The sequence below is a fragment of the Dama dama genome, chromosome 9 (assembly GCF_033118175.1).
Source record: "Dama dama isolate Ldn47 chromosome 9, ASM3311817v1, whole genome shotgun sequence".
NCBI lineage: Eukaryota > Metazoa > Chordata > Mammalia > Artiodactyla > Cervidae > Dama > Dama dama.
The window spans coordinates 91,218,399-91,231,653 of NC_083689.1; the positions used below are offsets into that span (position 1 = coordinate 91,218,399).

The 13,255-nt window shown below is 37.6% G+C and overlaps 1 protein-coding gene across 1 annotated transcript in view; it reads left to right on the top strand.

Annotated features, from left to right (window-relative positions):
- ADGRV1 (adhesion G protein-coupled receptor V1) overlaps positions 1-13,255 on the top strand; it is a 549,629-nt gene that overhangs the window by 63,033 nt on the left and 473,341 nt on the right. The window contains exons 18-21 of the mRNA XM_061151999.1: positions 5,313-5,439; positions 6,081-6,298; positions 6,798-7,541; positions 12,214-12,587. Coding sequence (XP_061007982.1) covers positions 5,313-5,439; positions 6,081-6,298; positions 6,798-7,541; positions 12,214-12,587 — 1,463 coding nt within the window. The remainder of the gene's footprint in view (positions 1-5,312; positions 5,440-6,080; positions 6,299-6,797; positions 7,542-12,213; positions 12,588-13,255) is intronic.

The window sequence follows — 13,255 nt, forward strand, 5'->3', positions numbered from 1 at the left end:
ATCACATCCCTTCCATTGGCACAGATTTCTATTTTGTCCCTTTACTGCCAGGTCTATTTTGACCACAATTTAGGCAGTGATTGCCAGGCAACCACTGTACTTTTTGTTCCTTTGTTTTTAATACAAATTTTGTGGGGGAAATACTTTAAAACTGCATCACTATCCTGTTACTCATCAAACTTTCCATTTGTTCATTGACATATTTATCAGTATGGGCTTATGATTTCTATGTAATGCAGTGGGTTATATTTCACTATCATTATTTACTTTAATGGTCAAATTGTCCTAAATTTGGCTAGGGGTGGTCTGTTAAAATGACTTTCTTGTCTTTTTGACATGTTCCTATTATTCTTTGAGCATTTTCTTACTTCCTGGCACAGCAAGCTATTCCACACTCATCTGATACTTTTCCTGTCAAAACCCTGAAATCAGTCATTTGTTTCAAGAAGCCCTGACTCCTTTTAGTGTAGAATGCTGTTTAGAAACCAGAACCTCAGTAATAGGTGTGCTAATTGTTTCTTAGGCTATTCTCCTCCTGGGCCCTCTTATAGTGATAGGGAATGCATGTATGTTTGTATGCATTTATGTACTGGGTTAGCCACCAAGTTTGTTTAGGTTTTTCTGTAGAGTTACAGAAAAACATGGATGAACTTTTTGACTGTCTCCATATATATTTCTTGTTGTGTAGTCGCTAAGTTGTGTTCGACTCTTTGAAACCCCCATGGACTGTAGCCTGCCAGGCTCTTTTCTGTCTAAGAGATTTTCCAGGCAAGAATACTGGAGTGGGTTGCCATTTCCTTCTCTGGGGGATCTTCCTGACCCAGGGATCGAACCCATGTCTCCTGCCTTGGCAGGTGGATTCTTTACCTCTAAGCCACCGGGAAAGCCCCTCAATATATATACACACACACACACCTTAACATCTGTAGTTCTGTACCCAGCTGTATATATATTGAAGGCCATTGTATCTAGCATCAGAGGGCTTGTTCTAGTTTTCTCTGTTTTCCTATTTATCCCTCTGTCCTCTGGTGATGAGAAATCCAGCTCCCTTTATCATTATTATTTTTTAAAATTAATTTATTTATTATAATTGGAGGCTAATTACTTTACAATATTCTGGTAGTTTTGCCATACACTGACATGAATCAGCCATGGGTGTACATGTGTCCCCCATCCTGAACCCCCTCCCACCTCCCTCCCCATCCCATCCCTCTGGGTTGTCCCAGTGCACCAGCTTTGAGTGCCCTGTTTCATGCATTGAACTTGGACTGGTCATATTTCATATATGATAATATACATGTTTCAATGCTGTTCTCTCAAATCATCCCACCCTCACCTTCTCCCACAGAGTCCGAAAGTCTGTTCTTTATATCTGTGTCTTTTTTGCTGTCTTGCATATTTTGTTGTTGTTACCATCTTTCTGAATTCCATATATATATGCATTAATATACTGTATTGGTGTTTTTCTTTCTGACTTACTTCACTCTGTATGATAGATTCCAGTTTCACCCACTTCATTAGAACTGACTCAAATGCATTCTTTGTAATAGCTGAGTAATATTCCATTGTGCATATGTACCACAGCTTTCTCATCCATTCGTATGTTGATGGACATCTAGGTTGCTTCCATGTCCTGGTTATTATAAACAGTGCTGCGATGAACATTGGGGTACACGTGTCTCTTTCAATTCTGGTTTCTTCAGTGTGTATGCCCAGGAGTGGGATTGCTGGGTCATATGGCAGTTCTATTTCCAGTTTTTTAAGGAATCTCCATATTGTTCTCCATAGTGGCTCTACTAGTTTGCATTCCCTCCAACAGTGCAAGAGGGTTCCCTCTTCTCCACACCCTCTCCAGCATTTATTGCTTGTAGACTTTTAGATAGCAGCCATTCTGACCAGCATGAGATGGTACCTCATTGTGGTTTTGATTCGCATTTCTCTGATAATGAGTGATGTTGAGCATCTTTTCATGTGTTTGTTAGCCATCTGTGTGTCGTTTTTGGAGAAATGTCTGTTTAGTTCTTTGGCCCATATTTTGATAAGGTCATTTACTTTTCTGGTATTGAGCTGCAGGAGTTGCTTGTATATTTTTGAGATTCATTCTTTGTCAGTTGCTTTGTTTGCTATTATTTTCTCCCATTCTGAAGGCTTTCTTTTCACCTTGCTTATAGTTTCCTTTGTTGTGCAAAAGTTTTTAAGTTTCATTAGGTCCCATTTGTTTATTTTTGCTTTTATTTCCAATATTCTGGGAGGTGGGTCATAGAGGATCCTGTTGTGATTTATGTCAGAGAGTGTTCTGCCTATGTTTTCCTCCAGGAGTTTTATAGGTTCTGGTCTTAAATTTATATTTTCAATCCATTTTGAGTTTATTTTTTTGTATGGTGTTAGAAAGTATTCTATTTTCATTTTTTTTTTTTTTCAGGTGGTTGATCAGTTTTCCCAGTTCCACGTGTCAAAGAGATTGTCTTTTCTCCTTTGTATAATTTTGCCTCCTTTGTCAAAGATAAGGTGTCCATCAGTGCATGGATTTGTCTCTGGGCTTTCTGTTTTGTTCCATTGATCTATATTTCTGTCTTTGTGCCAGTACCATACTGTCTTGATGACTGTATCTTTGTAGTGTAGCCTGAAGTCAGGCAGATTGATTCCTCCAGTTCCATTCTTCTTTCTCAAGATTGCTTTGGCTATTTGAGGTTTTTTGTGTTTCCATACAAATTGTGAAATTATTTGTTCTAGTTCTGTGAAAAATACTGTTGGTAGCTTGATAGGGATTGCATTGAATCTATAGATTGCTTTGTGTAGCATACTCATTTTCAGTATATTGATTCTTCCAATCCATGAACGTGGTAGATTTCTCCATCTATTTGTGTCCTCTTTGATTTCTTTCATCAGTGTTTTAGTTTTCTACATATAGGTCTTTTGTTTCTTTAGGTAAATTTATTCCTAAGTATTTTATTCTTTTCATCACAATGGTGAATGGGATTGTTTTCTTAATTTCTCTTTCTGTTTTCTCATTGTTAGTGTATAGGAATGCAAGGGATTTCTGTGTGTTAATTTTATATCCTGCAACTTTACTATATTCATTGATTAGCTCTGGTAATTTTCTGGTAGCATCTTTAGGGTTTTCTACATAGAGGATCATGTCATCTTTAAACAGTGAGAGTTTTACTTCTTCTTTTCCAATTTGGATTCCTTTTATTTCTTTTTCTTCTCTGATTGCTGAGGCTAAAACTTCCAAAACTATGTTGAATAGTAGTGGTGAGAGTGGGCATCCTTGTTTTGCTCCTGACTTTAGGGAAAATGCTTTCAATTTTTCGCCATTGAAGATAATGTTTGCTGTGGTTTTATCATATATTGCTTTTATTATGTTGAGGTATGTTCCTTCTGTGCCTGCTTTCTGGAGAGTTTTTATCATAAATGGGTGTTGAATTTTGTTGAAGTCTTTCTTTGCATGTATTGAGATAATCATATTGTTTTTAGCTTTCAATTTGTTAATGTTGTGTATGACACTGATTGGTTTGTGGATATTGAAGAATCCTTGCGTCCCTGGGATAAAGCCCACTTGGTCATGATGTATGATCTTTTTAATATGTTGTTGGATTCTGTTTGCTAGAATTTTGTTGAGGATTTTTGCATCTATGTTCATCAGCAGTATTGGCCTGTAGTTTAATATGTTTACTTATTTAATCAGTTCACCCTATGTGTAACCACTTTCCATTGCTTTGTTTACCTTCTTGCTAAAACGAGATGGCCTTTCTTACTACACTAGGGTTCTCGCTTCCTGCTCCAGGTTCTCACTTCCTGATTTTCCACCAGGTGGATGTCCTCCCACTTCACTGAGACTCTAGCATCAAGCCCCAAGCTTTTCTCCATTGGAGGTGTCCTTTCCATGAGTGAGCTCTAACCCTGGGCTGGATTCTGTGATGTCCGGTCTCTTACCCTATGTGTGCACGCATACCTCATGCCTCTTACATGCAAATACTCAGAAAGAAGATGGCGAAAAAATAATTTTTGTTTGTGCTGTTTGTCATTCTCCCTATTCCTTCGACTCTCTCATTTGTGTCTTCCTGTTTCCCTTCATTTCTATTATTTGCTGTACACCTGTGACATATTGCATAATAGATGTGCTTGAAATCAGAACCCTACTGATATTAGGCTTTCTTGTTTTTGTTTTTAAATTTTATGATATATTTTAAGTTATTCTATTACTCTGTAATGTCAGGATTTTTTATATAACTTACTGTCTCTTGTTTCTTCCTCTTTTCATTGGCTAATTATCTAGGAAGATTAAGTACAGCTGTATATATGTAAGTTACTTATAATGTGCTGGTTTGCCACATATGTCCATTTCTCTAAGTTTAGTTTTAGGTGTTGTCCTCATCTAATTTTCAAAGTTTTATTTGTATCAGTTCAGCTAACTTTCGTAAATACCAGTGACCGAGCATCTATCTGCGAGGAGATGAAGTTGACTAAGAAGCATTTGTCCAAGGACTTATAGGGAATTGTGTGTGTGTGAGTGTGTGTATGTGTCAGTATGTATGTGTTAGTATAATGTGATAATCGCTACGTTAGATTGACAAAGTGTGAAGTGGTGTAGGAACATCGCAGAGATGCACTTAACTTGGAAATTCAAGGAAAAATTCCCCAAAAGAGTTGTTGCTTGAGCTGGGCCCTGAGGAGTGATGAAAGGTGAATAAAGATGGGGAAGACTTTTGCTTACAGAGGTGACAGCTGCAGTGGCGAGTAAAAGCTATGGACCTCAAGGGATTGGTGAGAAGAGACCTAATTTATTGGCTGTTACAGTGTTAACAGGCTGTGGAAATAATTGGAGTAGAAAGAAATCATGTTAAACATCATAAAGATTGCTTTGTTCTGTGTATGACCAGATCAAACTTGGCTCTATGAAGGCAGAGATTGAAAGGGAAGTACTTAAGCCAGTGATTCTAATTAATGTATCTTATAGGGTAATCCTTTCATTCAATTTTTTTAAAGAAATGAATCTACCTCAACATTTTGAAATTTGATAAAGCTATGTTTTAAATTTCTAATTAAACTATTGAGGTGATATTCCTATTATAAAAATATCATGTATGTTTTTTAATAAAGTAGTTCTTCTGTAATTAAACATTTCCTCAGAGACAAGTCATAGTAAACTTATTTAGGCATTTCTTTCTCTCATTTATTTATTACCTTTGATGAGGAAATTCTTCCTGGAATTCGAACCTTATTACAAGCTGTTTCTTAATTTAAAAATACAGATTTAGCAGTAAGTTAGGTACTTTTTTGTTATTTTGACTTCTCCATTTTTAATTTAGGTGATACAGTTGTATATCCATATGGAATAGCTACAGTGATAATTGAAGCTAATGATGACCCAAATGGTATTTTTTCTTTGGAGCCCATAGACAAAGCAGTCGAAGAAGGAAAGACTAATTCATTTTGGTAAGCATGTTTACATAAGGCAAATTGAAAGTTGAATAAAGTAAAATAAAATCTTTACATATGCAAAAATTTGAAACATTGTTAATCTTTCGAAATTAAAAAGTATGCCTATGAATGGAATAATTTCAAATTTGGTTGTCTGATTAAATTGTAAACTTCTTTATGCTGTTTTCATTTGTTAAAGAAAACTCTTGACACTTTAGATGGTAAGAGAAATTATTCTTTTTACCTTTCTTAACCCCAACTTTTGTTCCTCATCAGAACACAAAGACTTGAATTATCCAAGGTCTTCTGGAACTCTTCTCTTCACTCTGGGCTTTGCTTTAGAAGAACTTTTGTCAATTCTTGTCTGAATATTTTTGATTGAATTTATCTTAGAATTTATCTATTAGTTTGGATTTATCTATTAGTTAGACTATGATTTTTAAGCATTCTTCTGTTTATTATTTAAGGTTCTACTTCATTTGTCCTTTTTCATGAGATTCTTCATGGTTGCTCAGTAAGAACTGGCTGGCTGGTTTATATTAAAGATGATAAACAGACAAAGTGTATTTCTGAGACAGTACAGAAAGTTCTCATTAGAGTTGGATTTGCCACTTCCACATTTCTTGTAAGAAATAATTTTCTTTACTTTTTTATAGGATTTTGAGGCACCGAGGACACTTTGGCAATGTTTCTGTGGCTTGGCGGCTATTTCAGAATGATTCTGCTTTGCAACCTGGACAAGAGTTCTATGAAACTTCAGGGACTGTTAACTTTATGGATGGGGAAGGAGCCAAACCAATAATTCTCCATGCTTTTCCAGACAAAATTCCTGAGTTCAATGAGTTTTATATTTTAAAGCTTGTAAACATTTCAGGTGCAGTGTTTTCCCATCTATTTTATTTTACCACTTAATATTTTATGCTGAAATAACTAGAGCTAGGTAGAAAATGCACCTAATGAAGTTTTGTGGATGGAAACTTATTTCCATATTCATACCAAATAAATTTTTTTTCATAGGGCATCTCAAACAAAACAGTAATAGACGATAGGAAGTACAGTACAGATTCATGGTAGCTTAAAAAGCTTGGTCTTTGTACCATAATTTAAATAATAATCAATGTCTGCATCGATTTTGGTTTTAAGCATGAGAATTAAGCCTTTCTAGTTAATATCCTCTTTTTAGACTCAGCTGGTTGTTAATGAAATTACAGTGAATACCCTTGAAAATGTGATGAAAGCTATATGGTGATACTATGTTCATTGATCAACAAGTAAAGTACTTGATGAGAAGTTTGGTAAACAAATTCCTTTTGCCTTCACTTTATACTGGAAAGTATTTTCAATTCTGGTTTTTCATCCTGATTTCATTACAGGTGGGTCCCCAGGTCCTGGGGGCCAGCTGGCAGCAACCAACCTCCAGGTGACAGTAATGATTCCATTCAATGATGATCCCTTTGGAGTTTTCATCTTGGATCCAGAGTGCCTTGAGAGAGAAGTGGCAGAAGATGTCCCCTCGGAAGACGCTATGTCTTACATCACCAGCTTTACTGTTCTGAGACAGCAGGGCGCCTTTGGTGATGTACGAGTAGGCTGGGAAATATTGTCTAGTGAGTTCATTGCTGGTTTGCCTCCAGTGATAGATTTTTTGCTGGTTGGAATTTTTCCCAGCACCGTGCACTCACAGCCACACATGAGGCGTCACCATAGTGGAACAGATGCTTTGTACTTCAGTGGACTAGAGGGTGCATTTGGAACTGTTAATCCAAAATACCATCCCTCGAGGAACAACTCAATTGCCAACTTTACATTTTCAGCTTGGGTAATGCCCAATGCCAATACGAATGGATTTGTTATAGCAAAGGATGATGGTAATGGAGGCATCTACTATGGGGTAAAAATTCACACAAATGAATCCCACGTGACACTTTCCCTCCATTACAAAACTCTGGGTTCCAATGCTACGTATGTTGCCAAGACCACTGTCATGAAATATTTGGAAGAAAATGTCTGGCTGCATCTTCTAATTGTCCTGGATGATGGTATAATTGAATTCTACCTCAATGGAAATGCAATGCCCAGGGGAATCAAGAGTCTGAAAGGAGAAGCCATTACTGATGGTGAGTGTCATCTCCACAATTAGGACCCTGAATTTTGAGTTTTGAAAGATTTTGACTTCTTCAAAGCCTCACAGGTATTTCTGGGGAGAGGGGAGGAGAGGCTGAGATGTTTGGAGAGAGTAACATGGAAACTTATGTTACCATATGTAAAATAGCTAGACAATGGGAATTTGCTGTATGTCTCAGGGAACTCAAATAGGGGATCTGTATCAACCTAGAGGGGTGGGGTGGGGAGGGAGATGGGAGGGAGGTTCTAGAGGGAGAGGACTTATATATACCTGTGGCTGGCTCATGTTGGTGTTTGACAGAAAACAACAAAATTCTGTAAAGCAATTTTCCTTCAATTAAAAAAAAAAAAAAGGCCTAGCAAGTATTTCAAAATCTGCTTGGTGTTTTGGTTTATAATTTCTTTAAATAAAACTCTGTGTCTATGAAGACCATACGTTTTGTGCTAGGTACTGTAGAAATGAATTGGGCAGAGACTCTGCCTTTGAAGGTAGCTGAAGTAGGCTCTGGGAGAAAGGCATGCAAACAGGTCACTTCAACACATGGTAGGAAAAAAGAAAAAAAATTACCAAGTAGAAACATTTATTCCTCTTGTGGTCATAGGAGAGTTGGGCATGATATTCCAGGTAGAGAAAAGAACAAAGGTGTGGAAATGTGAAACAGAATATTGCATCTGGGGAAACTGCTGCTATCTCAGTATTTCTGGAGTTAGAGTATGGTGGAGATAAGTTTAAAGAAGAGTCAAAAAAAAAAAAAAAAGAAGAGTCAAAAGAAAATTATATTAAGGAATGCAGCAGTTACAGAGGTCTCAAGGAACGGGAGTTCAAGTGAATTCTATCGTGTGCTTTATAGAGAGGATCTTTGTTGTCTTTAAGCTGAACCACAGTGTGCTGTTTCCTTGAGAAATAAACTTGTGTGCATGTTCCTACCCAAATATCACTTATCTCTATTATAATCACAGTTCCCTCCCAGCCCCTCTATCCTGTGATTTGATTCTATTTTTTTTTTTTTAGTAGGAAAATAGAACAGAGCTTGTATGATATCTTAACAGATTATCTTTTCTTCTGAACCTCCTGCATTAGCTATCTGGTTGTATTTTTTCTTTCCTAGTAGGAAAAAAGATGGGCAAAAGAAAACACACACACTGCTGATTTCAACCTCAAGAACTATGCTTTACAGCGTTCTCTGGCATTAAATTATTATCTTTTGATTGTGAATATATACATATGTTTGTTAACATTGATTTTTTTGGATGATCACATGGTGGGAGAATGAGAGTGGGAAAGACTGGGGAAAGTAAGAGCTGGTGTTTCTTTTCTCTATGTAGCTTGCTGCAAGGAACTTACATTGTTTATGTAATTTGTAACTTAAAATGGAGAAAGTGTATATATATATTTAGGTTATGAATGAAATGCAGGGTATTATATGTTTATTATAAAATATATAAAAGGACACAGAAGTGTACAGATACATGAATTTTTAAAATTTTTAAATGAATCAGTTTCAGCACTCCATATAACCAGTCCCCACATCACGATATTTTTTTCCAGAAACCCTCTGTTTTTCTCCTTGCTAGTCATTGACTCACCACCATGCCCGACTACTATTGCCATTTCTAAGAGCCTAAGATTAGTTTTTAATGTTTTTAAAATTTATGTAAATAGGATTGAGCAGTGTGGACACTTGAGTGTCTGAGGTTTGTTCAGTGGTGTGTGTGAAGTTCATCTATATTTTTGTCTATTGTACACATTTCACTGTTTCAGTCAGTCCAGAACCACTGGAGAAGGCATGGAGGCAATCCCAAATCACTGCCAAATTCTCATCTTCCATAAATATTTTAGTTGAGTTATTGGAGGGAATAAATAAAGAAAGAAGAATTGTTGAATTCCTGAAAGGGTTTATTATTGCTACATAGTAATGTAGTTAAGCTGCATGTTGTTATTATCATGAAAAAGTCCCTGAGACTCATATAATTGTTGTTCCTAGAAAGGGATATTTCTTTTTCTACATTTATTGCATTGACTGTTTGGGTAAAAAGTTATATTTGGTCCATAAGAATTTCTTTTGCTGAATTCTCACAACTTTAACTCAAGGTAAGAGCTGGAGCTGACTGTGGCTCAGATCATGAACTCCTTACTGCCAAATTCAGACTTAAACTGAAGAGAGTAGGGATAACCACTAGACCATTCAGGTATGGCCTAAATCAAATCCCTTATGAATATACAGTGGAAGTGAGAAATAGATTTAAGGGACTAGATCTGATAGACAGAGAGCCTGATGAACTATGGATGGAGGTTCATGACATTGTACAGGAGACAGGGATCAAGACCATCCCCATGGAAAAGAAATGCAAAAAGGCAAAATGGTTGTCTGAGGAGGCCTTACAAAGAGCTATGAAAAGAAGAGAAGCTAAAAGCAAAGGAGAAAAGGAAAGATATTCCCATTTGAATGTAGAGTTCCAAAGAATAGCCAGGAGAGATAAGAAAGCCTTCCTCAGCGATCAGTACAAAGAAATAGAGGAAAACAACAGCATGGGAAAGACTAGAGATCTCTTCAAGAAAATTAGAGATACTAAGGGAACATTTCATGTAAAAATGGGCTCAATAAAGGAGAGAAATGGTATGGACCTAACAGAAGCAGAAGATATTAAGAAGAGGTGGCAAGAATACACAGAAGAACTGTACAAAAAAGATCTTCATGACCTAGATAATCATGATGGTGTGATCACTGACCTAGAGCCAGACATCCTGGAATGTGAAGTCAAGTGGGCCTTAGGAAGCATCACTACAAACAAAGCTAGTGGAGGTGATGGAATTCCAGTTGAGCTATTTCAAATCCTGAAAGATGATGCTGTGAAAGTGCTGCACTCAATATGCCAGCAAATTTGGAAAACTCAGCAGTGGCCACAGGACTGGAAAAGGTCCGTTTTCATTCCAGTCCCTAAGAAAGGCAATCCCCAAAAATGCTCAAACTACCGCATAATTGCACTCATCTCACATGCTAGTAAAGTAATGCTCAAAATTCTCCAATCCAGGCTTCAGCAATACGTGAACCGAGAACTTCCAGATGCTCAAGCTGGTTTTAGAAAAGGCAGAGGAACCAGAGATCAAATTGCCAATATCCGCTGGATCATCAAAAAAGCAAGAGAGTTCCAGAAAAACATGTATTTCTGCTTTATTGACTACGCCAAAGCCTTCAACTGTGTGGATCACAATAAACTGTGGAAAATTCTGAAGGAGATGGGAATACCAGACCACCTGACCTGCCTCTTGAGAAACCTGTATGCAGGTCAGGAAGCAACAGTTAGAACTGGATATAGAACAACAGACTGGTTCCAAATAGGAAAAGGAGTACGTCAGGCTGTATATTGTCACCCTGCTTATTTAACTTATATGCAGAGTACATCATGAGAAATGCTGGGCTGGAGGAGGCACAAGCTGGAATCAAGATGACCAGGAGAAATATCAGTAAACTCAGATATGCAGATGACACCACCCTTATGGCAGAAAGTGAAGAGGAACTAAAAAGCCTCTTGATGAACGTGAAAGAGGAGAGTGAAAAAGTTGGCTTAAAGCTCAACATTCAGAAAACTATGATAATGGCATCTGGTCCCATCACCTCATGGGAAATAGATGGGAAGACAGTGGAAACAGTGTCAGGCTTTATTTTTTTGGGCTCCAAAATCACTGCAGATAGTGACTGCAACCATGAAATTAAAAGACGCTTACTCCTTGGAAGGAAAGTTATGAACAACCTAGACAACATGTTAAAAAGCAGAGACATTACTTTGCCAACAAAGGTCCGTCTGGTCAAGGCTGTGGTTTTTCCAGTGGCCATGTATGGATGTGAAAGTTGGACTGTGAAGAAAGCTGAGCGCCGAAGAATTGATGCTTCTGAACTGTGGTGTTGGAGAAGACTCTTGAGAGTCCCTTGGACTGCAAGGAGATCCAACCAGTCCATCCTGAAGGAGCTCAGTCCTGGGTGTTCATTGGAAGGACTGATGCTGAAGCTGAAAGTCCAATACTTTGGCCACCTCATGCGAAGAGTTGACTCATTGGAAAAAACCCTGATGCTGGGAGGGATTGGGGGCAGGAGGAGAAGGGGAGGACAGAGGATGAGATGGCTGGATGGCATCACCGACAGATGGGCATGAGTTTGAGTAAACTCCGGGAGTTTGTGATGGACAGGGAGGCCTGGCATGCTGCGATTCATGGGGTCACAAGGAGTCGGACACGACTGAGCGACTGGACTGAATTGAACTGAACTTTCTAACAGACCAGGAATTGAAGTTTTCAAAGAACAGTAATACTAAAGTTTTAAAATTGTGACTGAGTTGAATCATTCCATTCTTAGATGTGCTAGGAAATTTTTAAATTTCCTGGAAGAAATGTCTGTCTTAATATATACACATACATTTCTATATACACATACATACACATGTACAACATATCTTTTGGTACAAAATGTCTTAAATCCAGTGATTCCTGATTCATTTTTCATTGTAATATTGACAGAAAATAGCCTTTAGTTGTGTCCTAGTTATGCAAAAGCTTTGCTTACCTAATAAGACCTTTTAATAAAATCATTTCATTTTCTGAATCACACTTGTCATTTAGAACAGTACAGTTGTGATTATTGTAGCATTTAAACCCATTTCTAATTTCAGGTCCAGGAATGTTGAGAATTGGGGCAGGAGTGAATGGCAATGACAGATTTACAGGTCTGATGCAGGATGTGAGGTCCTATGAGCGGAAATTGACCCTTGGAGAAATTTATGAACTTCACACCATGCCAGCCAAGAGTGATTTGCATCCTGTTTCTGGATATCTGAAATTCAGACAGGGAGAAACTAACAAATCATTCATTATTTCTGCAAGAGATGACAATGAAGAGGAAGGAGAAGAATTATTCATTCTTAAGCTAGTTTCTGTATATGGAGGAGCTCGCCTTTCCGAAGAGAATACTACAGCAAGATTGGTAATACAAAAAAGTGACAATGCCAATGGCTTGTTTGGTTTCACAGGAGCCTGTATACCAGAGGTAAGTAGTGAGCATGGTGAATTTCAGAGTGAAAAAGCTTGTCACATGTGGATTTGTTTGGGAGTGGACTCTCTTTCATATGGTAAGATGGCTTGAGTGTTGACACTAGACCCAGAAGTATGCTATAGGCAGTGGTGAAAATGTAAATTGTAAGGTCTTTGCTCTTGTAAGTTCACAGTTTGAATCAGAAGCTTAATGAGGAGAGAGAAGTAATAATAAGGTAGCAAATGCAGCTTTAGCAATTATCTTTAGAGTTAATGCCTTTCACAGAATGCATAATTGTACTCCACATGGAATTTACTTTCTGGTTACCAGGTAAGTAAATGAAATAATATATATTGAAAGCATCTGTGAATAATTGAAATTTTATTAAAATATATTTTTGTGTGTGTTTTTTCCCCCCAATTGTGAAATATTCTTAAGGAGTTACAACGTTCTTCCACGTTGGGTGTAAATGCCTTTCTTATCACTCTCTTGGCCTGTTTAATTCATTAGGCAGTTTTACCATCCTTATCAGCCCTTTCCAAGCATTCAAAGGTTCGTAATCTTCTTGGTTTCCTGCTCAGTAACGTGAGATCGCGTGAAACTGCTTCACAGGTGTTGTGTGTGACAGGAACGGCTCAGTGTCCCTGAAAGGATGCCAGGGAACAAGAGAGGCGTTCCCTTTG